Source organism: Ornithorhynchus anatinus, chromosome 9 (assembly GCF_004115215.2).
Source record: "Ornithorhynchus anatinus isolate Pmale09 chromosome 9, mOrnAna1.pri.v4, whole genome shotgun sequence".
Classification (NCBI taxonomy): domain Eukaryota; kingdom Metazoa; phylum Chordata; class Mammalia; order Monotremata; family Ornithorhynchidae; genus Ornithorhynchus; species Ornithorhynchus anatinus.
Genome location: NC_041736.1, coordinates 17,375,197 through 17,398,536, shown reverse-complemented (window position 1 = coordinate 17,398,536; position 23,340 = coordinate 17,375,197). Strand labels below are relative to the sequence as shown.

At 40.5% G+C, this 23,340-nt stretch overlaps 1 protein-coding gene across 1 annotated transcript; it reads right to left on the bottom strand.

Annotated features, from left to right (window-relative positions):
• On the bottom strand, window positions 1-23,225 carry PDK1 (pyruvate dehydrogenase kinase 1). The gene is given in 14 exon segments (XM_029071753.2): window positions 1-2,196; window positions 2,977-3,090; window positions 5,221-5,240; window positions 5,243-5,281; window positions 5,284-5,329; window positions 5,998-6,053; window positions 6,056-6,103; window positions 6,855-6,923; window positions 8,265-8,342; window positions 9,240-9,335; window positions 10,434-10,618; window positions 11,962-12,033; window positions 13,264-13,405; window positions 23,009-23,225. Coding segments are annotated over 14 exon segments (1,311 nt in total). The 5' UTR covers window positions 23,148-23,225; the 3' UTR covers window positions 1-1,989.
• Window positions 23,226-23,340: the final 115 nt, after the last annotated feature.

The following is a 23,340-nucleotide window of genomic DNA, read 5'->3' as shown; positions in this document are numbered from 1 at the left end:
TTTCTTTTAAGTTAAAACCATGATTCAACTTTTATTTTTGTGTAGAAAATACTTTATAAAAACACATTGCACACTTCCATTTTAGCATCTCACTTAAGCAGAAATTAAATTTCACAGTGCAAGATGATGATCACTACGTAAACTCAGCAGTGTAGCCCGGTGTTCCTATCAGCATAGAGTGAAGACAAATCCCTCTTAAACAATTTGGATTTTCTTGTTTACTAACCCAGTTTACTAAACAGTGACAGTGTCCTAAATTCTGGTTAAAAACTCCACTAAATGGAATTAGTCTCCTAATGTGTTTGAAGTGATAAACCTGGATACATCAGCTTTGTTTTGATACAAAGTGATTTTGAAAGCTAAGTGCATAAGTAATCATTCCCCATTAAATAAATCAAATATTACTCAACACAATTTAGTTTATGGCAGAAACATATCATGTCTTCATTTTAAAATTACCTATCAATAGGGAGGTAGGCATTCTAGGAAACGTGATTTCCTTGTGATAAAGTTAATTTTATTAGAAGGTAATCCACTTACAGTCTCAAAATCCCTTAAAGAATGCTAATGTTATTCAGCTTTGTGACTAGAGGTCAGACTTTTCTTTCTAACTTGTTGTTTGCCAATAGCAGTTTCACTTTTGCCACTCAGTCCTTACTCTACCCAACTTGAACACTTTCATGAATTGATTAACATGTTTGGAAAGGTCCCAAAGTGTTATCCTCCCTAATTTATGGTGGCAGGAAAGTGAAACAAATGATAGGTCTCCCAAAATGAAGCCTAAATTGTTTCAACTTTGAGGAGGGCTGAGAGTCTTAAATCATTCCACCACTTAAAGACTTTAACACGGTAATGATAGCAGGCCCTTAACTTACCATCTAAATTTACTTCTTCAAAGCAAAGGGGTGTGTTATTTGTTGATTATCTTTTTAGACACTGATTTGCTGTCATATGCTGTCAACTCCTCGGCAGAGTCCATAAGGTAAGCAGAACAGATTCTAACACTGATGCCTATGAATATGCCTAGGGAAAAATACACTTGGTGATAGTTTACAGAGTAAAGTCCCCACAACTGGGTGCACTAAATAGTTAAAACAGAAACTAGTTGCTCCCTCTCAGTCCAAAGTAGTGTAGATTTTTGTTGAGCTTCTATCTATGTTAATAAGAACTTTTCTTCTGTTTCAAGAACAGTCAGTGTAGACTTTCTAAAAGGAGTAGCCAACAGGGTGCTACAAGAGAAAAGATAGTCACTTAACTTCTCCATCTGCCTTCAACCTTTATGTTCTTGTCTTCCTCTTTGTGGGAGAGGAAGCCCCTCACCACATTCAGTTCAAACATATTATGAACATTTCATGTTTCTCCTGTTGTGTAGAGGTCAAACTCTAGCTTATGAAGCTGGAATTTTCTACTTGGTAAAGGTATACTTATTTTTGAATAGGGGATCTCAGCTTTAAACCATTAAACCATTAAACATGGAAATTAAAGGCATGTCCTTCAGTGGATTACAACCCAAGTCATTCAATGGCATTTGCTAAGCACTTGGGAGAATACAACAGAATCACAGTATAGTCAACTGCCTGTCCTCAAGGAGCCAAATGGTATGAATTAAATTATTGTGTTTTTGAAAGATAGTTAAAACACTAAAGATGTTCACACAAAGAGTGGCTATATATCATATGCGCACACACATATATATATATCATACCACATACCTTATACCATAGCAGTAGGGACATGCCTTTGGAGTGGCCAATAAATGGTACTTAAAATATACATAAAATAAATGCACTGGTTCGTATTAGCTCTTGAAATCCTCTTTGAAAGCAGGGCAGAATCTCTGAACTACATGCTGTAATAAGATTTGTTGGCAGAATTTTGCTACAAAATATGTTCAATTTATCCGCAAAGAGGTCTAAAAAGCATAGAGCATTCATGTGAATTCTTAATGAAGATCACATGAAGTGTTTGGTGCAATTTAGCTCTGGCCACTCACTTCCTTTTCAAAGTCAATACCAGAAGCATATTTGCGGTTTGTCTAGGTCTCCAGCTGCGTCTATTGCACTTGCGAAATGTGGTCATGTCCTTTGGTTCACTGCTTGGCACACACCAATCATCTGCTTCGTGATTGGTTTTATAATGTTTCCAAGCGGATTTGTTATACACAGGAAGTCTCTCCACCGATTCTGTCGACAGGGCCTGAAAGATAAAAGAGTAGCACAACTAAGAAGAGGCAGCACAAAACTCTTTAAACAGATTCCTGTCTCCTCCTTGATGGAAAAAAGCACTTGGACTATTCATTGCAAAGAAAAGAATGCCCTCTAGTGCCACAAAAAAAGCCTGCCGCACAGATCCACTATAAATCCTGCTTTCTTGGTCTGTCAAAGACACGACAAGCACCATATAGAAGCAGCGTGGCTCAGTGGAAAAAGCCCGGGCTTGGGAGTCAGAGGTCACAGGTTCGAATCCCAGCTCTGCCAGCTGTGTGACTTTGGGCAAGTCACTTCACTTCTCTGTGGCTCAGTTACCGCATCTGTAAAATGGGGATTATTACATCATGTTGGTATTTAAGCGCTTACTATGTGCACAGCACTGTTCTAAGTGCTGGGGTAGATACAGGGTAATCAGGTTGTCCCATATGAGGCTCACAGTTAATCCCCATTTTATGGATTAGGTAACTGAGGCACAGAGAAGTTAAGTGATTTGCTGACAGTCACACAGCTGATAAGTGGCAGAGCTGGGATTCAAACTCTTGACCACTCACTCCCAAACCCATACTCCTTCCACTGAGCCCCACCTGGGACAACCTGATTATCTTATATCTACTCTGGTTCTTAGAAAAGTGCTTGGCACATAGTAAGCACTTAAATACCATTATTATCACTATTATATGTAAAGTGCTTGAGTAAAGTGTATCACCTAGGCAACTTCTTACAGTTTGTCAGGTGAATGTCTAGAGGAAGGCTTTTTAGATATTACCTTAATGTAGATAACTGCATCTGTACCATATCCCTCTAAGGAATAGAGTTTCAGGTCTCCTTGGAAGTACTGTGCATAAAGACGTGATATGGGCAAACCATATCCAAAACCAGCCTGTTAAAAAAAGAAATAGTCACTGAGTATTTTTGCTACATAGGACTCCACTCAGGTTGGATGCTGCACAACTGAGAAGCAACATGCCTAGTGGATAGAGCACAGGCCTGGGGGCAGAAATACCTGGGTTATAATCCCAGCTCCACCACTTACCTGCAATCACTTTATTTTTCTGTGTCTGTTACCTCATCTATAAAATGGGCATAAAGATTGTGAGCAGGCTGTGTCTAACCTGATTACCCTTTATCTACCCCAGTGCTTAGGTACAGTTCCTGGCACATAGTGATTTAAATACTATTGAAAGAAGAAAAGAACAAAAGCACAAGTGTCCATCAACAAGCAGGGAATCAGCAAATTTAGTACTATTCACTAAAGATGAACAAGGTCTCAGATGTCTGTTGTCTTCTGTTTTGTGAGTTTATGCTTTTTTAAGCATTCTACATGCTTGCCAACCTTCCCTTTTCATTAGTAAATTTTGCTCTCAGGACATTTATTTTAGTTTTTTCCTAGGCCTGCCACCCTGTGTGCTCTCTCTTCAAGTACACTATCAGTCAAGTTGTATTTATTCTTCTCTGTTGTTTCAGTTCCACCCACTGGGCTTTCATGCCTAAACAACTCTCATTCTTTCATAAAAATTCATTCATTCAATTGTATTTATTGAGCACTTACAGGGGGCAGAGCACTGATCTTCACTTCTGGGTTTTCAGCCAGTACACAGAATCTTACTAAAAGCTCATTGACTAAATCATCCTGCCATCACTACTTGCTCATCCAGCCAGAAGTTTGACATTTATTATTTGGCAGGAAAAAGCCAGATTGCTTCTCCACCCTATCTTAATGACTCCAATCCTTTAACATTTCTTATCCTCTATAAAGCTCATATTAGGATTGAAGAACAAACACTGTCTGCCTCATCACTCACATGATCACAAACTAGATGACCAGTTCCTTGGAGGTGCCCACTTTAGAAGCTACCAAGGATTTCATGCTGCTTTGAAATTGATCTGGTAGGCAAACACTTCTTCAATCATGTATTTTATTTTGAAGGACCGAATTAATTTTGCATTGCCCCTAGCCATGACTTCTTGTCAGTGTTAAGTGATCATTCCTGTCTCTACCTTTTGCTGAACTTGGAAAGAAATGACTCAAAGAATTGAGAAATAAATATTAATGCCCAACTTGTGTCTTACCTAGATTAAGCTATTTAAATGCCACACTAAATTAATGAGTTCCCTTGCTCCTGCCCAAGATAAAAGCTTATTCATCTAAATAAAAAGTTCCAGTGGAGTATACTGAAACTAACAGCAATTTCTTTATTTAAATCACTTGCTTTTATTTCTGCCTTGCCCAAGCCACAGGATCTTTCTTGGACTGCATTAGTTTTTCATCAATGCAATTAATTTCATCATACCCTAATTTAATCAAAATAGCTTATTTTAGCCTGAAACTAATTGATGCACCAACCAAAAATACCCTACAATTAAACGGTATCTTCCTTATGCCTTCCCCATACCTCCCTCAGTGTGAGGGTTAGAAAAAGACTGTGAAAGCTAACCAAGTAGACACACAGCTTAACTGAATAGAATTCAACCCACACTACTACCACTACTACTTTTTTTGTGATATTTGTTATGCACTTGCTATGCGCCAGGCCCTGTTCTAAGCACTGGGGTAATTATAAAATAATCTGGTTGGACACAGTCCCTGTCCCACATAGGGCCTGTCTTAATCCCCATTTTACAGATGAGGGAAACTGAGGACAGAAAAGTGATTTGCCCAAGATCACCCAGCAGACATTAGTCGAGTCAAGATTAGAACCCAGGTCCTTTTGATTCCCAGGCCCATGCTCTATCCACTAGGCCAAGCTGCTTCTCAACTATTGAATTCTGAGACTTAAACATACTTCCCTGCTAAAGTAGTCCTTAATTCCTGAAGTAAATTTTTACCAAAAATTAATAATGAAACAAACTACTGTTTCTTTTTCAGACTGATCTTCCTGACATCACTTATCCTACAGACCCCCTTAACCTTGTGGTGGGCTTTAAAGACTCCTCCAGATAATTACAGCCTTTAGACTGACATCAAGAAGCACACTATTAAACCAAACCCAACATTACAGGATTACCATACCAGGGGCACAGCTCGGATGTTTCAACGCGAGGTCGAGGTGCAGTTGAATACATGTAGTTGAGAGCCTGTCAATTTTCCTCAGAGGAACCCCACCTCCACGATCACTCATCTAGAAGAAAATATAAATACAATGAGCACTCAATAAAACACCACTGATTGATAATGGCTAAATGGGCTCCTTATTTTGCATGCACTTTTACCATTTCTCTAACTGCACATTAGTGATCGCTTAAGACTGAGTTTGATTCAAATCCTGCATGGATTTTTGCTACTGCACCTTGTTAAAATGAATAAATTTTGAGTCAGAAAGTTTTAAGAATGGTGTCAAAGATCCTGACACATTTTAAAGGTGAAAAGTTCTTAACTCGCTGGGATACATGTAAGTTTTGTATCTAGCAAGCCCTTAGGCCCTGAAGGGACAGATTCCAGTATTTGTCCTCAAGGAGCTAATGTTTTACGGTAGTACACCTAACAAGTGTACAATTTCCTTTTCTCTCCTTGCACTGCCTGTACGCCAATTGATTTGAGGCTTAAATAAAAAATGGAAGAAGGCATCTTGGTGACTGAGAGAGTGTCTGTTCTGGGCACCAGAGGTAGATGCAAGAAAGGGAGATGATGTAGACAGAAGCCTGCCATCCTAAAAGCAAAAGTGGTGAGGAATTTGGGACCACTGAAAAGCTCTGAGAAAGAAAAGGCTCAATCTAAATCATAAACCTCCCGTACTTTTTCACAGCAACACTGGGAAAAGGCTTAAGTAACAAACAGACTTAGTTACACCTTCACAGTCAAGTCCTCGTTCCCCAGTGTGACTATGAACATGGATAGGGGGTAAACCCTTTGTCAGCATGGTGCTCCATGGTAGCTCGCATTGCATTCTGAAAAACATTACATTAAGAACCAATCAACAAACAACTCTTGCAATTTGTGGAATTTTTTAAATGTTTTGTTAATCTTCTTAAATCTCTGATTTCTCAATATCACCTCTAAAACTCCTTTGCTCAAAAACATGTTTTCTACACAAATGCACATCTTACCATATATTAACATGCAAGGAAGTATTCCTATACATTTAAGAACTGTCTTTCTTCCTGATGATGCACCTGAAGGAAATCCATACACTCAACAAAACTGGGCTTTGCAAGACTCTTTACTTAGCTAATGTATTCCAATATTTCCCTATACTACTGAACGGTGTCAATTTTAATTGCAATCTAACAGTCCAGGATCCACACATCCAGTTTGACACTTTGCACAGATGACTATGTTGCCGGTATTCAATAAATAGTACAGATAAAAGCACTGATTTTTACCTAAGAATGAACTATGTTCCATCAATATTAAGTTATGAATGTGACCTAAACATCAATTGCAAGACTGGTTCCACCATCTGGCTAAGATACCAGACCTGATGAAAGTTGATTTTTCACTGTTGGGTTAAGCATAACAGAACATTCTGCTGACATTTAAAATTGAGTCTGTTACTGATCCCTTCAGCTAAGCGTTCGTTAAAGCCTCAGTACTGTCACAATGAATGTTTGTTCCCTGACTAGCCTCTGGTGATTTTATCAAGATGATGTTTCAGCATTCAATATGATTTGTGAAGACAACGTACTCCTAACTTTACACACCTTAAAGTTCGAACACCATGTGATAGAGATGGGATGGCACATATACCACTTGCATGGGCTGTCCTGGTGATTTGGCTGCAAGCAGGAAAAAATAAAATAAATCACACCACTGATGTGTCGGTCCACCATGATATGTCAAAACAGAAGACATGTCACAGTCCAGGACAAGTTTCCAAAGAGCTGCCATTGCTGTGTGTTCCCCTCACTCTAATTTGATCCAGTATTACACTTACAAAGCTCAGAACTCACAAAATAGGGATTCATAATTGGGAAAGCTATTACTTTTGGAATATTATAATCAAACAGAGTGGTTGGTTCTCACCATCCTTACTCTCCAGGACCCTAAGTGCTTTGGGTGAGGTTCTGAATTCCGGTCATACAAAAGTATATACAGGGCAGCATCCTCACAGACAGTACTTACTGAACCCCTATTAAGTGCAGAGGACTCATTCTTGGGAAATGGCAGAAGATTAATATTTTGTCCGTATCTTCCATTCTAACATATATAGAAAATAAGCACAACTAAGACAATAAACATAAAATAATTAAGACTACTTGAGCACAAGTGAATAAATTAAGCTGACCTGAGTGTTGATATGGGATGTCTGAAAGAGCTGGATGCTATTTTAGATGGGTTTTGAAGTCAGGATGAGGAAGTAGTGTTTGGCAAACTGGGGATGATATTCCAACCAGAGTACTGACATAAGCAATCAAGTGGTTCAGTTGAGCATGGAATGTGGTTATGAGATTTGCTTGGAAGAAGCACGAGCCACGGTATAAAAAGAACACACCCATCAAAATGCAAGTATTTCTAAATGTATCCCCAAGTCAATTTTCACACCAACACTAAAACTCTGAAAAATAACTAAGATGCTAATGATGAACCCTGAGTTGGCAACAAGAATTAGTCAAGAAAAGCAATGAATATGAAATGCCAAGGCTTACAGTTTCAACAAAGCTCTGCCACTCAATAAATCTGATTCTTCCAATTTGTGAACTTCTCACCAGGAATGTTAAGTATCTGAAAGGACTAATCCGTGGAACATTAGGTTGCATTAAATGACATCAAATCCTCTCTCTTCTCTAAGCAATTATAATTGAGGGGGCACACAAAAGTTGTACACTATCCACTACACACATACACTAAGTTATTTAAGAATCTAATGCCAAATAGAATGAGGAGATCCTTCATTCCCATGACTAAAAGTAAACCTAATCCTCTCTTCTTCCTTCAGGGAAAATTATCGCTCAATGAAAAGACTCCTATATAAACTGTGAGCCCCATCAGGGACAGGGACTGGGACCGACCTGATTATCTTGTATATATCCCAGAGCTTAGGAGAGTCCTTGGCACATAGTAATCGCTTAGCAACCACCACAATTATTACTTTATCATCATTATAATGAGAGACTTACCATTTAGCTCTACGAGCTTCAATTCAGGAGAGTTGATATAATATAAATCACACAGACTCCTTGCATTTTCATAGCCATCTAACAAAGTCAAACAAAGTAAGATTAATCCTATTGTTAATTGTGAAACAAGTGAAAGGTTCATTAATCTTTAGATAATTGTTTTGAAGTTTCTGCAGGAGATATCTATATTTTCTCTCTGCCATTAAGGGTTTTCCTGTGTTGGAGAAATACCAAAATACAGCCTGTAAAAACAGTCCGAAGGAGAGCGGAAAACACATTAAAACAAAAGCTTTCTTAAAATAGTCCGTTCTCCTATAAATGTGAGGGTTGTGAAAGGCTCTCACATCACAAAAAACTGCTGTAGCACTTTCACCTCGCATGGGCATCCATACATTTCTTCTGCTGCCGCTTTACATTATCTCTAGACAGATTTATGTAGTCAAAAGACTCTTCCCTAATTCTTCTCTAACATTCTGTCCAAAACATGTTGTAGCAGGACTGACTGAAGGACTGATAAAGAGTCCAAGCTAAACTCCCTTACAGTACATTTGAGAACTCATTACAAAACTCATTGATGGTTAAAATAGTTCTCTAAAGGGATCAAAAATGCACTGCAGTTAGTGGTGGCTTGAGATTTTAGGAAGCGAGGCCCATCTGTTATCTTTTCCACCAGCCACCTCTCATGTCCCTGAGACCCTAGGGCATGGGCAAAACAGGGCTGGCGAGCAAGATGCTGACCCCAGGCTAGACTCTTTTCCCCTGGTTGGCCAGAATCTAGCACCACATACAAAAGGCCTGCAGGGAAATTAATGCACCTGCCCAAACCCTAGGAAAACAAGACTAATTAGTGCCAGATTCCATCACAAGAAAATTCCATTTCAATGAAGCCATTTCGTCCAGTGATTCAGGATAACTCTTTCACTACTCATTTACATATTTTCAGGTAGCCCCCACAGTACATTCAGAAGAATTTACCTTTAATAACTTCAACAACATTGCAGTTCGGATTAATGCTTCCAATGTGTTTGCGGTGAGCTGTACTTCCTTTATTTTTTCCACCAAATAGTAAAGCTAACACCCCAAAAAGAAGAGATTTTAAAAAAAAGTTCAATATCTCATTATTTGGAGTTTTAACGTTTTCTCTTTCTAGACAGATCAATAATCAATCGTATTTACTGAGCATTTACTACATGCAGAGCACTGTACTAAGCATTTGGGAAGAATACAGTAAAACAGAATTAGCTGACACTTTCCCTGCCCATTATGAGCTTACAGCCTAGAGGAAGGGACATATTAATATGTGTAAGTAATTTATAATATATAATTTGAGAATATGCATGTAAGTGCTGTGGGGTTGGGGCAAATATCAAGTGTCCACTCACCACTATAAGGATTAGCAAGATATAAATCAAGCTAGTCAGTATTTCCCAAATAGGGGACCCAGCATGGCCTGGTGAAAAGAGTACAGGCTTAGAAGTCAGGAGACCTCACTTCGAGTCCGATGCTCGCTCTTGACGGCATTCACCTCCACCTACTGAACTACCTCAGTACCTCGATAGCTCATCAGTACTCAGTACATCGGTGCCTCAGTTTTCTCAATCTATAAACTGGGGGTAAAATACCTGTTTTGCCACCTTCTTGGACCAAGAACCCCATGGGGGACAGAGACTCTCCCATCTGATTATCTTGTAGCTATCCCAGCACTAGGCCCAATACTTGGCACCTAGTCAGGCTTAATAAATTCCATTTTTATTTTTATGTACAGAGGAACAAGTATGTCCTATTGGATGGAGCACAGGCCTGGGAGCCAGAAGGTCAAGGGTTCCAATCCTGGGTCTGCCACTTGTCTGATGTGACCTAGGGCAACTCACTTCACTTCTCTGGGTCTCAGTTACCTCATCTGGAAAATGGGGAATAAGACAGTGAGCCCTCAGTGGGAGAGGGACTGTGTCCAACCCATTTAACTTGTATCTATCTACCCCAGCACTTAGAACAGTGCCTGACACATAGTAAGTACTTAACCAGTACCATAATTATTATTACTATCACTAACCCTGTACCCAAACAGAGATAGAATGTGCTCTTCAAAGTGACACACAAAATTTTTAAATGAAAAAAATACAATCGACATTTGGTCTCCTCTAGCTCCTTTGAACCTTTGGTACTTACAGTGCTGATTGAGCAGCATTCTAATTGATATGCGACTCATGTAGAAACGATCTAAAAAATACTGCACATTCTGACTGGTCACTGGATCCACACCAAAGCTTTCCTTGTATTCAACCACACCCTGGGCCATGGTAGGAATGACATCATTGTGTCGATTTCTGATTGTTATCACAGTATCTGTAAAACTAAACAAAGCATACTTGTCAAAGTGACCTTGGATTTTGCTAGAGTGAATTTAGTGCTCACAAAAGGAATTAACTAGCAAGACAGGACACAGAAATCCATTACCTACACACACAAAAACCCACAACTAATGCAACACTAGTGACTGTTTTTCTACAGAAATCTACCAGTGTGCCTCAAATCAAAGAACAGAAAACAGAGGGAGAGTAAATGTTTCTTTATTCATTTTTTCATATCGATGTTTATCTTCCCCTCTAGACTTTGAGCGCATTATGGGCAGGGAACATGTCTGCTAATTCTGCTGTATTGTACTCTCCCAAGCACTTAATACGGTGTTCTGCACATGGTAAGTGCTCAATAAATACAACTAATTGACTGATTGTCTCTTTTCCCCTGAATATACCATAAAATGCTACTCATTGCAGGTTAGGGCAAGTGGTGAGTACACATAAACAAACACTTTCAAATGGGCCATAACCAACAAACATTTGGAGAGTGGTTACTACCCACAAGGTAATGTGCTGGGTGCTAAATGGAGTTTAGAGTTTAAAGAAGTCAGTATGAATTAGCAAACCAATCAATGGCATTTACTGAGTTCTTACTTTGTGCAATGCACTGTACTAAATCAGTGTTTGGGAGAGTACAGTAGAATTGGAAGACGAATCCTGCAACTCAAGGAGCTTACACTAATAGTCTAGTGTGTGAAATTATAAACAGAGAAAGCAGCAGAGTATAAGGATATGCACATAAGTGCAGTGGGGGTGGAGCAGGTATACAAGTGCTGTAGGGGTACACACCTAAGTGCACTGCTGATGCAAAGGGGAGGGCAGATGGGGGAAATAAAGGGTTTAATCAGGGAAGGTCTCTTGGAGGAGATGTGATTTTAGGAGGGCTCTGAAAATGGGAGAGTGGCGGACTCTCAAATGTGAAGGGGGAGGACAGTTCCAGTATCACTAAACCAGACCTAGAAATGTTTACTTACTGCCTCAGGGAAAATAATGACTTAGTAATCACTTTCAAAACAACTAGGTATGGAGGGGGAAAGGAGGATGTTCTGGGTCATGAGAAACATTTTGGAACTAAAATAATACCCTAGAGAATTCTCCTGTTACAGTACTGTAAGCTTCCTAAACTGCTAAGCCTTTCCCACACCATCATTTTGTAAGATATCATGGTGCCCTGGATAATTTGCTAAATGCTTTGGAGTGATTTCCTAAAAGTGAAAATGTTAAGTCTTTTCCCACAGACCTCCTTCCTGTGTGTTCTGTATTTTGTAAAATGTGGTAAGAATTAAATTTTTAAAACCCAAGACACTACTGGAATGGAATAAAAATGATACACTTACTCATAAATAGTTTTAGAATCTTCAGCACTCTTGTCCTTAAAATCAAGAAGCTCCTGAAGACTTTGGATGTACCTAAAATATAAGCAAGGTAGGCTGGAGACAATTATTCCAAGAATCTCATTTATGAAAACAAGTTTAGACTGTAAGCCTGTCAAAGGGCAGGGACTGTCTCTATCTGTTACCGATTTGTAAATTCCAAGCGCTTAGTACAGTGCTCTGCACATAGTAAGAGCTCAGTAAATACTATTGAATGAATGAAAGTTTAAAATGCCCTTTTCTTTGTTTAGTTTTCTAATATGAGTGATGATAAACTACTATAATACAACACTAATGTATTACTAAAACATTACACTGTTTTTAAGTGTCATTCTAGTTTGCAGGGTTCAGCAAATATTGGCTTAGCTCATCAGTCAAATAAAATTAGTTCTATTTAAATGTTCTTTGGTTCTGCCCATGTTTGAGGAATTTGGTTATTCAGTTCGTTTGTTGCTTTGTTTCAAAACCCTCCTTTACCTGGCTATTGGGTTCCCAATTATAAAGAGAACTGCAAGTCATGTTCATTTTTCAATAGTCAAAGAGTAATGAATTTAATAAACATTACTGATTTGTATTCCATAAATATACCATTATCCGTACCTTTTATGCTTTCATTCAAGACTTTGAGATTTCCATCAACTCTGAATTAAGAACAATTTTCAAGTTTCCACTTGCCCAAATATCACTTGAATTTATGTTTTAAGCATTAAAAATATATTCACAATTTTAAGCAGAAGCTGATTTACGGTACTTTTAAAAACACTGAATTTATTGACTATCTACCTTTGATGGACTTCCAAGCATTTTCCCATTCATGTAATGTAGAAACAGGCATTCCTCATGTTTTATGGATAGGGAAATTGCTGAATATAAAGGTTCATTAACTTTTCTTAAGATCATACAGAAATTTAGTGGCAGAGCTAAGATGCCACTTAGTTTTCTTTATTAGTAGACTGTACAGTACTCTGTGTTCTGTCACAATTCATGTTTGGGTAGAATGTGATTTAAAGGGCGTTCATCTGACAACACAAACCTGCCTGGACCCAAGCTGTGTATGGCATCAGAACAAGGGAGCATCAGGGCACTCCAGGGATTCATCAAGAACTGTGCTTTCTGAGAGCAATGAGTGGCGGCAGACACACCTCATTGGGCAGGAAGTCAGAAGACACTTGGCATGTAGGACACTGAGCATATGTAACTATTCTCAAGGTTAATAAATGATACATCTTGTCACTGAAATTGCACCCACTAGATAAAGGATCTTACCAGCTCTGCACCAGTTGCACTGAAGGTGTTCGGAGAAGGTTGTCAGGAAGCAGACTTATTTCTTTCATTATATTTGCCAATCTTACAGGCAACTCTTGACGCAGAAACATAAATGAAGTCTTTTCACAAGCATTCACAGATCCTGTAACAAAGGGAAATTTATGGAAAAGTTAGGGTAAGGAGAAGGAAAAAATTGCTACAACCTAAAATTGGTTTTTTACATCCTTGCACATTATGCACTTGCTTAAAACAATACCCCACTTTTAACATAAAGTATGAAAATTAAACTTTATTTTTCTATATGAAAGAGGTGAGATCCAGGAAAATTGAAGTCATCAAAACTAATTTTAACCCTACATGGAAGAAAAGCCAAAGTTATCATTTCCAAAGTAAAACTACAAGTTCATTAGCACTTGGGAAAGTTCTACAGAAACAAAAGATAAGATTGAGGGTATCAAAATGCTTACAATAGAATAAATTGTTTACAAGTGGGAGCAGGAGGAGGAATAAGGATATTATGGGTACTAGATAACTGAATATGCATATGTAGCATTAAGTACTTTAGCAGTTAACCTAATGTGAGAGCTGAAAGACATGAGTCAAAGATGACTCCTGGGATGGAGAGATTGTTGTTGACAAAGATGAGATAGGTAGGAAGAGGGTTGATCGGAGAAGATGGGAAGTTCAGTTTTACATGTTGCACTTGGTATGCCAGTAGGACAATCAAGTGGAGAATTCCTGGAGGCAAGATAAAATAAGGAACTAAGGAAAGGTAGATTTAGGAGTCGTTCATGTAGTGCTGATACCTGAAGTCTTGTAAGCAAATGAGTGCCCCTCTGTAGTGAGCCTGTAAATACAGAAGAGTAGGGGACCCAGAATAGTGTCTTGATGGATACCCCCAATTAGGGCACAAGAAATAGAAGCAGCAAGGCCTAGTGGAAAAGAGCACAGGCCTGGGAGTCAGATGACCTGGGTTCTAATCCCAGCTCTGCCATATGTCTGCTGTGTGATTTTGGGTAAGTCACTTAATTTCTCTGTGCCTCAGTTACTTCATCTGTAAAATGGGGATTCAATCCTACTCCCTTCTACTTAGACTGTGAGCCTCATGTGGGACAGGGACTGTGTCCAACCTGACTTGAATCTACCCCAGTGCTTAGAACAGTGCATGGCACGTAGTAAGCGATTAATAAGTACCACAATTATTCTTAGAAGGGAGCCAGACAATGAAACTGAAAAAGGGCAAGTCAGATATGCTGAAGAATCAGGTGAGTACAGAGTGTTGGCAAAACCAAGATCTGATGAGGTTTCACAGGGGAGGGTATAGTCCACAAAGCCCAGGAGAATTAGGACAGAAGAGTGCCCATTGCTTTGGATCCGAGTAGGTCATTGGTGACTGTGGAGAGTGCAGCCTCAATGAAATAAAGGGGGGCAAACACCTGATTGTGGGTCAAGAAGAGTCGGAGAAGATAGTGAAAGCAGCAGGCCAGCACATTCCAGAAATATGGACAGAAATGGGATCGGAGGTAAAGAAGGGAATCACCCCCATAGAGGTGGTAGTTGAAGTCATGGGAGCAAATGAATTTTCCAAGGGAGTGGGTGGAGATGGAGAATAGAAAGGGACCCAAAACCAAGACTTGAGGGACTCCCACCATTAGAGGTAGAGGAGGAGTCGGTGAAAGAGACTGTATTTATCAACTCTTGTGTATTGTACCTTCCAGTGTGCTTAATCCAGTACAGTGCTGTAAGGACTGAATAAATAACAATGACTATTTCTATTTTACCAATAAAATAGTTGCCAAGGTCTTTGGGGTTAAAGGGAGAGATGGTATGGGCAGTAGAGGCTTCAGGCATGGAGTAATTTTGGGACAAAAAGAAGAAATGCTGAGCAGAAGAGAGCTGAATTATAGGAGGCCAAAAGGAAATCTGTTGAGGTAGAAGTCACTTTGAAGCCTGGATTTCTGTTCAGGTCCTACAAGAGTATAGGAGAAGAGAAAGGACTGTGAAGGTGACCCAGGGCCAGGGATTGGTGGAGCGAGAGTAATAGAGGGGCAAAGGGGCTAGGAAGTTGAGTGTGGCTGAGAGTGTAGTGTTGAGGGTGTGGGATTTAGCATGAAGGGATGGGAAAGTGCAGAGGGAATTCAGCAGAGCTGTGGACTGGGACAGTTGGGGCAGGTGAAGGGGTGAGAAGGCAAGTTAGAAGGTTGTGTATGGAGAGTGGTAGGCTGAAATTGATGAGGCAGAGATGGTGTAATGTCTGGAGATGAGGAGATTCAACTTGTGCCCATGCTGATGTACGGCCAATGTGGTAGAACCCGAGGTCAAGTCAAGTGGCATAATAATAATAACAACAACAACAGTATTGGTTAAGCACTTACTAAGTACCAAGCACTGGTCTGAGCACTGAGGCTAGATACAAGATAATCAGGCTGGACACGGTCCCTGCCCTATATGGGGCTCACAGCCTAGGTAAAAGGGAGTGGAATTTAATCCCCATTTTATAGATGAGGCAACTAAGACACAGAGAGGTTAAGTGACTTGCCCAAGGTTACATTGTAGGGAAGTGGCACAAGGCCAGAATTAGAACCCGGATCCTGATTCCCAGGCCAGTGCTCTTTCCACTAAGCCATGCTGCTTCTCATAACCATAACAGCCTGGGATTCAGGGGACTTGGATTCTAATCCCAGTTCTGACAAATGCTTGCTCTGAGATGTTGGGCAAGTCACTTAACTTCTCCGTGCTTCAATTTCTTTAACTGCAGATTGGGTATTAAACCTTATTACCTCCTACTTAATGATTGTGAGCCCCATGTTGGACGGAAACTGCGTCCAAACTTATAAAACATTAATCTTTCTAACATTAGATTAGGAAGGTGAGAAACATCCCAACAGTTCTAGTATTTTATTAAATTAAAGAAACTTTCAAACTATTTCATGCATTTTAAACCTAATCTTCCGTGACTCTAAGGACAAAAGAGAAGGTTGGTCAACAACTTCATTAAAAGCCCTTCATATGTTGTAGACTGTTACAGGATTCTGATATTTGGGGAACAGGGAAACATGAACTTTAAAAATTTATTATATATGTAGAAGGAACCTCAGAAAGCTTGCAATCAAAATATTCCTGTAATACTTATCATCTTGGCAATATGTTCACTTTTATCATGTGGTCATAGGATCATGAGGTCTTAAGCATGCTGACTACTGCAACTTTAAAGAGGCAAGAGCAGCTTTCAGGAAAGGGGGAAAAAATAGCACAAGAACAAAATCATATCATTCTTTGCAATCGTTCTCCAGCTTGCAACCCATAACTCTGTTCCCAGCAAATACACAAAGGTTTCTATGAGATTAGCTACAATCTTTAAAGGAGAGTCTAGTCTCTTTTCTAACAAAGGTATTTATTGAGCACTTAGTATATGGCAGAACTCTTCACTATGCACTTGGGAGAGTACAACACCACAGAGTTAGCTGACACGTTCCCTGCCCACAACAAGCTTCTATATGCACAACCTGAACTGGGCATGAAATACATCAATCAGTATTATCTGAGTGTCTATTGTACATACAGCTCTGTATTAAGGGCTTTAAGAGAGTACAACAGAATTAGCAGACATGATCCCTGCCCTCCAGGAGCTTTCAAACATAAAAATAAATTCAGGCAGGATAAAGTAATAGAGAACATAAGTACAAAATTGCTAGAGGGTTGTGAGCACTTAAGTGGTTAAATGGCACAACAGTGATGGAGTGACATATGGGAGAACTAAAACTTAACTGGGGGAAGGCTGCCTGCAAGAGAGGTGGGCTTTAAAAAGGAGAAGGCTGAAGTCTTTCAGATAAGATGGAGTTCCTGGCCATGGAGAGGGTGTAAGCAAGAGGTCAGAGATGGCAGGGTATTTTTTTGTTGTTGTTTTTAAAGACTGAGGAGGCAGAAGGAAGCCAGACTGAGCAGTTGAAGATGGGGGTGCAGGAGGAAAGAAGAATGGGCTCAAATGTTTTTAGAGAGTGACAAGGGATAGTCAGGGGTGCCAGAGGAAGGGACACACCAGCAGAGCTAACATAGCATTATATGGCTGTGAATTGGTTATCACCACCATCAATACCATACCTACCCACAACGTGCTTACAGTCTAGGGGGGAGCCGTACATTAACATAGTAAATTATTTATAATATATGATTTATAAATATGTACATAATGTACACAATTACAATATGTCACAAATTATTTATGATTTATAAATATGTACATAAGTGCTGTGGGGCTGAGGGTGTGGCCAACAGCATATGTCCAAAGGTCACAGGTGCAAATGCAACGGTTATAATGTGAGGTAGCTATCAGGATTGTTTTCAAACAACATGACAGGATGATGTAGCAATTTACCAGTAGTTCACTGGCATTGCTAAGTATTGCAAAATCCCTTGCTCTTTGTCCAGTGGAAAAAAGCACTGCTCTGGGAATTGGGAGGCCTGGGTTATAGAATAAGCTCTGTACATTAGGGCTATGCCATTAGTGGTTAAGACTTTTGACTGAAAAACCGCCTAGGGCATTCCTTGAGGTGGACAGGCCAGCCAGAATCCTGAAAAATAGATTGGTGTAGTTGACAGAGCACAGGCTTGGGAGGCATAAGGTCATGGGTTCTAATCCCCGCTCCACAACATGTCTGCTGCGTGACCTTAGGCAGGTCACTTCACTTCTCCGTGTCTGTTACCTCATCTGTAAAATGGGGACTGAGACTGTGAGCTAGGGATGTAGGGGACATGGAGTGTGTCCCACCCGATTTGCTTGTATCCACCCCAGCACTTAGTACAGTGCCTGGCCCACTGTAAGCGCTAAACAAATATTATTATTGTTAGCGGCAAAGATCTTACTGGCAATCTTACATAACTAAGACGGCCAAACCACCACCAAATAATAATGATGATATTTGTTAAGCGCTATGTTGCCAAGCACTGTTCTAAGCGCTGGGCACATCCAGCTCCTTGAGCAGTTTTCTCACTGCTGTTTGAGAGTCCTGCTCAATAAGGAATACTTCAACCGAGTTACCAGCAGTGAGCCCACAGTATTGAAGAAATATTCATTCTTAATGCTCAGCTACACAGTTATTACAGAGGTAATTCTAGTAGCCATTTGCCAGTGCTATATCTGGTAGATGTGAGCACCCACAGTTTAAAATGGATACTTGGACAAAGCTGTTTGTTATTTTTTTAAAAAGCTTTCAGCACAAATAAAGCTCTCTTCCAAGTTGATTTTTAGCTGCCTACCTTTATTTATTTTAGGCTACAGAATTCTTTCATTTGACTACGGAAAAGACATCTAAAAACTAACACCAAAATTCAGGTATAGGCAAGTAATTCTCAAATATCAGATCAAACTGATATTCTACCACTCCAAAAATAAGGCAGTATATGGAAGAAAAGCATACTCCCAAAACTGGTTTCTCATCAGACTGTTGGACAAAAAAAGGTAAATTATACTAAAATACTACATTTATAAATTGTTCACACTTGTGGTACTTGTGTTAAGCTGTTACTATGTGCCAAACACTATACTAAGCACTTGGGTATATGCAAGTTAATTACATCCCACATGAGGCTCACAGTTCCAGTCGAAGGGAAGAACAGGTATTGAATCCCCATTGTTCCCATGACACACAAAGAAGTTAAGTGACTTGGCAAAGTCACTCAGCAGATAAGTGGCAGTCAGGATTAAAACCTCCCAGGCCCGGGCTCTTTCCACTAGGCCATGCTGTTTATAGTTCTCACTTTTACTGGTTTATCTTGCTACTACTCTTGCCAAACCTACTCAGCCTAGAGGGCTGATTTGGTACATTATGTATCCACATTTTGCTTTTTTTAATATATATATACATATATATATATATATATATACAATATACAATTGAGAAAGCAGCGTGGCTAAGTGGAAGGAAGAAGGGACTGGGAGCCAGAGGACCTTGGTTCTAATCCTGCCTCCCCATACATGTCTGCTGTGTGACCTTAAACAAGTCACTTATCTTCCCTGTGCCTGTTTCTGCAATGGTAAAATGGAGATTAAATACCTAATCTTCCTCCTGTTTAGATGGTGAACTCCATGTGGGTCATGGGCTGTGATCAACTAGCACTTAGAACAATGTTTGACACACAGTAGTACTGACAATTACCATAACAGTAATAATTTTCCTAAATTATTTGGTTAGAATCTTCCATTTTCATGCATCTAATTAACAACATTTAAAAGGAAAAATATTAACACAAAATACACATACAGAAGGGAATATTCAGTCCATTTAGTATAAATTTTTAGTATGAGGTTTCTTTTAGGACAGATATTTTCAAACCCAAACCATAACATACCTAAGCAAAGAATATCAGTCAATGCTTTGTAATACTAAAAAGCCAGGAGCACAGAAAACAGGTATTTACTATTGTCTGACTACCATTTTATACAACAAAATCTGCATGATCACCATCCTAGAGAGCAAACTAAAGATTCAGCACTTAAAAAAAATGGGGTATTTGTTCTGTTCTTAGTCCATTAGGCAGTGTGCTAAGCACTGGGGTAGATACAAGATCATCAGTTTGGACAATAGTCCCGGTCCCAAATGAGCCTCACGGCCTTAACCACCATTTAACAGATAAGGAAACTGAGGCACAGAGCAGTTATGTGACTTGCCCAAGGTCACACAGCAGATGAATATCCCTTATTTATACAAATAAGATGACAAACTCACATCAGGATGAAAGTGTGTAATAACAGCCTAGCTCTTAAAACTAAAACTCATGACCAAAATCTAAATCGGCCTGGCCCTTAACTAATTTACACTATAATGCAATTTTATGTCACTGTTTGCTTCTTGGAGTCTTTTCCAATAGAAGCAACAAAATAGTGTCTGCCAACACTTTTATCCTCAGTTAACTCTTGGCTTCCGTACAACTGAGAGAATTATAAGCCAGTTGCCCTATTTACTTCACCCATATCTCTGAACATTTACATTTTCTGGGAAGGAAAGCTTGCTACTTAGTACTATTTCATTAAAAGAAACATTTCGTCACCTAAGTTGATGGTACACTTGAAACCAATACATTTTAAATAAAAAAGTATAAATGTTCCGGACGTTACACTCCACAAAAAAGTCTCCACAACCCAAAAGGGGTATGTTTTGTGTATAAAAGAGGCTGAGGGCTCTGAAGGCCCTGAAGGCCTCGGCTCATTAGTAGAGAACTCCAACCAACACTCACAGAGGGTCCCCTCCCACAAGACAGTGGGTATTTTTGGTTATACATTATCAAGTCCTTATGGGGAATTGTTTTTTTCCTCTTCTGGACCCTTGAACACAGCTGCCTCCCACTTAGGGAAACATTATTAAGGTTAATCGGATCCTCAGCCTCTTTAAACAGGGTCACCTCATCTCTGTGCCACCCAGGTGGTGGCCCTTCGCACCCTGGAGACGAAGGCGGCGGCCCGGAGGAAAGGTAGGAGGACTAGACTGAACGCTCCGGGGACCAGGCATTACCAAAATGGGCAAGTCCCACTGATGCCTAGTTCAGAAGCATCGTTTGCAGGCCTGCTGCTGTTGCCGGGCGATTCTGGAGGAGTTATCCTGAATCCACACAAACACAAAACATCATCACCCAGCTTGTCGGTCGTGCGACGGACAGCGACTACACCTGCACAAGAGGCTGGGGACTATTTGATATGGTCCAACTCCAAGATGAAATGGTGTCATTCAACCAAAGATATTTACTGAGTGCTTACTATATATTAGTAATTACGGTACTTGGTAAGCGCTTATTATGTGACAGGCACTGAACTAAGCGCTGGGGTGGATACAAGAGAAGCAGCGTGGCTCGGTGGAAAGAGCCTGGGCTTGGGAGTCAGAGGTCGTGGGTTCTAATCCCAGCCCTGCTGCTTGCCAGCTGTGTGACTCTGGGCAAGTCACTTCACTTCTCTGAGCCTCAGTTACCTCATCTGTAAAATGGGGATTAAAACTGTGAGCCCCACGTGGGACAACCTGATCACCTTGAATCCCCCTGCGCTTACAACAGTGCTCTGTCCATAGTAAGTGCTTAACAACCACCACCATTATGATTATTACAAGCATTTCGAGTTGGTGACAGTCCTTTGTCCCACGTAGGGTCTCAATCCCCATTTTACAGATGACATAACTGAGGCACGGAGAAGTTAAGGCACTTGCCCAAGGACACACAGAAGACAAGTGGGAGAGGCAGGATTGGAACCCAAGCCCTTCGGACACCCAGGCCCGTGCTCGATCCACTAGGCCATGCTGCTTCTCATCTTGCAGAGCCCTGTTCTAAGCGTTGGTAGAGTGCCATACTATTCATTCAATCGTATTTGCGCGCTTACTGTGTGCAGAACACTGTACTAAACGCTTGGAATGAACAATTCGGCAACAAGTAGAGACCATCCCCTCCCAACAACGGGCTCACAGTCTAAACGAGGAAGACAGCAAAGCAAAACAAAACATCATCCAGATAAATAGAATCATGGAGACATACACCTCATTAACAAAATAAATAATATATACAAATAAGTACAGTGTGGAGGAAAAGGGGGAAGAGCAGAAGGAAAGGGGGCTCAATCTGGAAAGGCCTTCTGGAGGAGGTGGGCTTGGGAGTCGGAGGGCCTGGGTTCTAATCCCAACTCCGCCACTGGTCCGTGGTGTGACTTGGGCAAGCCACTTCACTCCCCTGGGCGTCTGGTCCCTCGTCTGTATAACGGGGAATAATAATAATAATAATAATAATGGTATTTGTTAAGCGCTTACTATGTGCTGAGCACTGTCCTAAGCGCTGGGGTGGATACAGGGCAATCAGATTGTCCCACGTGGGGCTCACATTTAAAAAAAAAAATCCACGTTTTTCCAGATGAGGTAACTGAGGCACGGTGAAGTTCGGTGACTCGCCCAAGGTCACACCGGGATTAGAACCCACGACTTCTGCCTCCCAAGCCCCACGTGGGATCGCCTGATTATCTTGAGTCTACCGCAGCGCTTAGGACAGTGCTGGACACATAGTAGGCGTTTAAGAAATGCCATTATTATTCTAAAACAGAAAGCGCTTAAGAAATGTCATTATTATTATTCAAAAACAGAAAGCGCTTAAGAAATGCCATTATTATTATTATTCAAAAACAGCAAGCGCTTAAGAAATGCCATATTATATTCAAAAACAGAAGGCGCTTAAGAAATGCCATTATCATTATTATTCAAAAACAGCGCTTAAGAAATGTCATTATTATTATTCAAAAACAGAAAGCCCTTAAGAAATGCCATTATTATATTCAAAAACAGAAAGCGCTTAAGAAATGTCATTATTATTATTGTTCAAAAACAGAAAGCACTTAAGAAATACCATTATTATTATTCAAAAACAGAAAGCGCTTAAGAAATGCCATTATTATTATTCAAAAACAGAAAGCGCTTAAGAAATAACATTATTATATTCAAAAACTGAAAGCGCTTAAGAAATGTCATTATTATTATTATTCAAAAACAGAAAGCGCTTAAGAAATGTCATTATTATTATTATTCAAAAACAGAAAGCGTTTAACAAATGCCATTATTTATTATTCAAAAGCAGAAAGCGCTTCAGAAATGCCATTCTTCAAAAACAGAAAGCGCTTCAGAAATGCCATTCTTCAAAAACAGAAAGCGCTTAACAAATACCATTATTATTATTACTCAAATGGGGGGGGAAGGGGCAGAAAGTGGGGGCGGGGCGCGGCCCTTACCGAAATCGAGGAATTGCTTCATGGAGAGGGGCGACGGGGAGAAGCGCGAGTAGAAGTCCACCTGTCCCGGGACGGTGCTGAGGGCGCCCGGGCCCGCCGAGGCGGAGGCGGCCCTCCGCAGGCACCGCACCAGCCTCATGCTGAGCCCCGCGCCGCGGCCCCGGACCAGGCCCTGGCGGGGTCCGCGCCCCCCGCCGCCATGTCGCCGGCCGCCCGCCCGGCCCGCGCCGCGTGTCCCCGCCGAGCGTGAGGGACGTGCGGGCCCGGGGGGGAAGGAGAAGGAGAAGGGGAAGGAGGAAGGGGGAAGGGAGAAGGGGGAAGGGGGCGGGCGC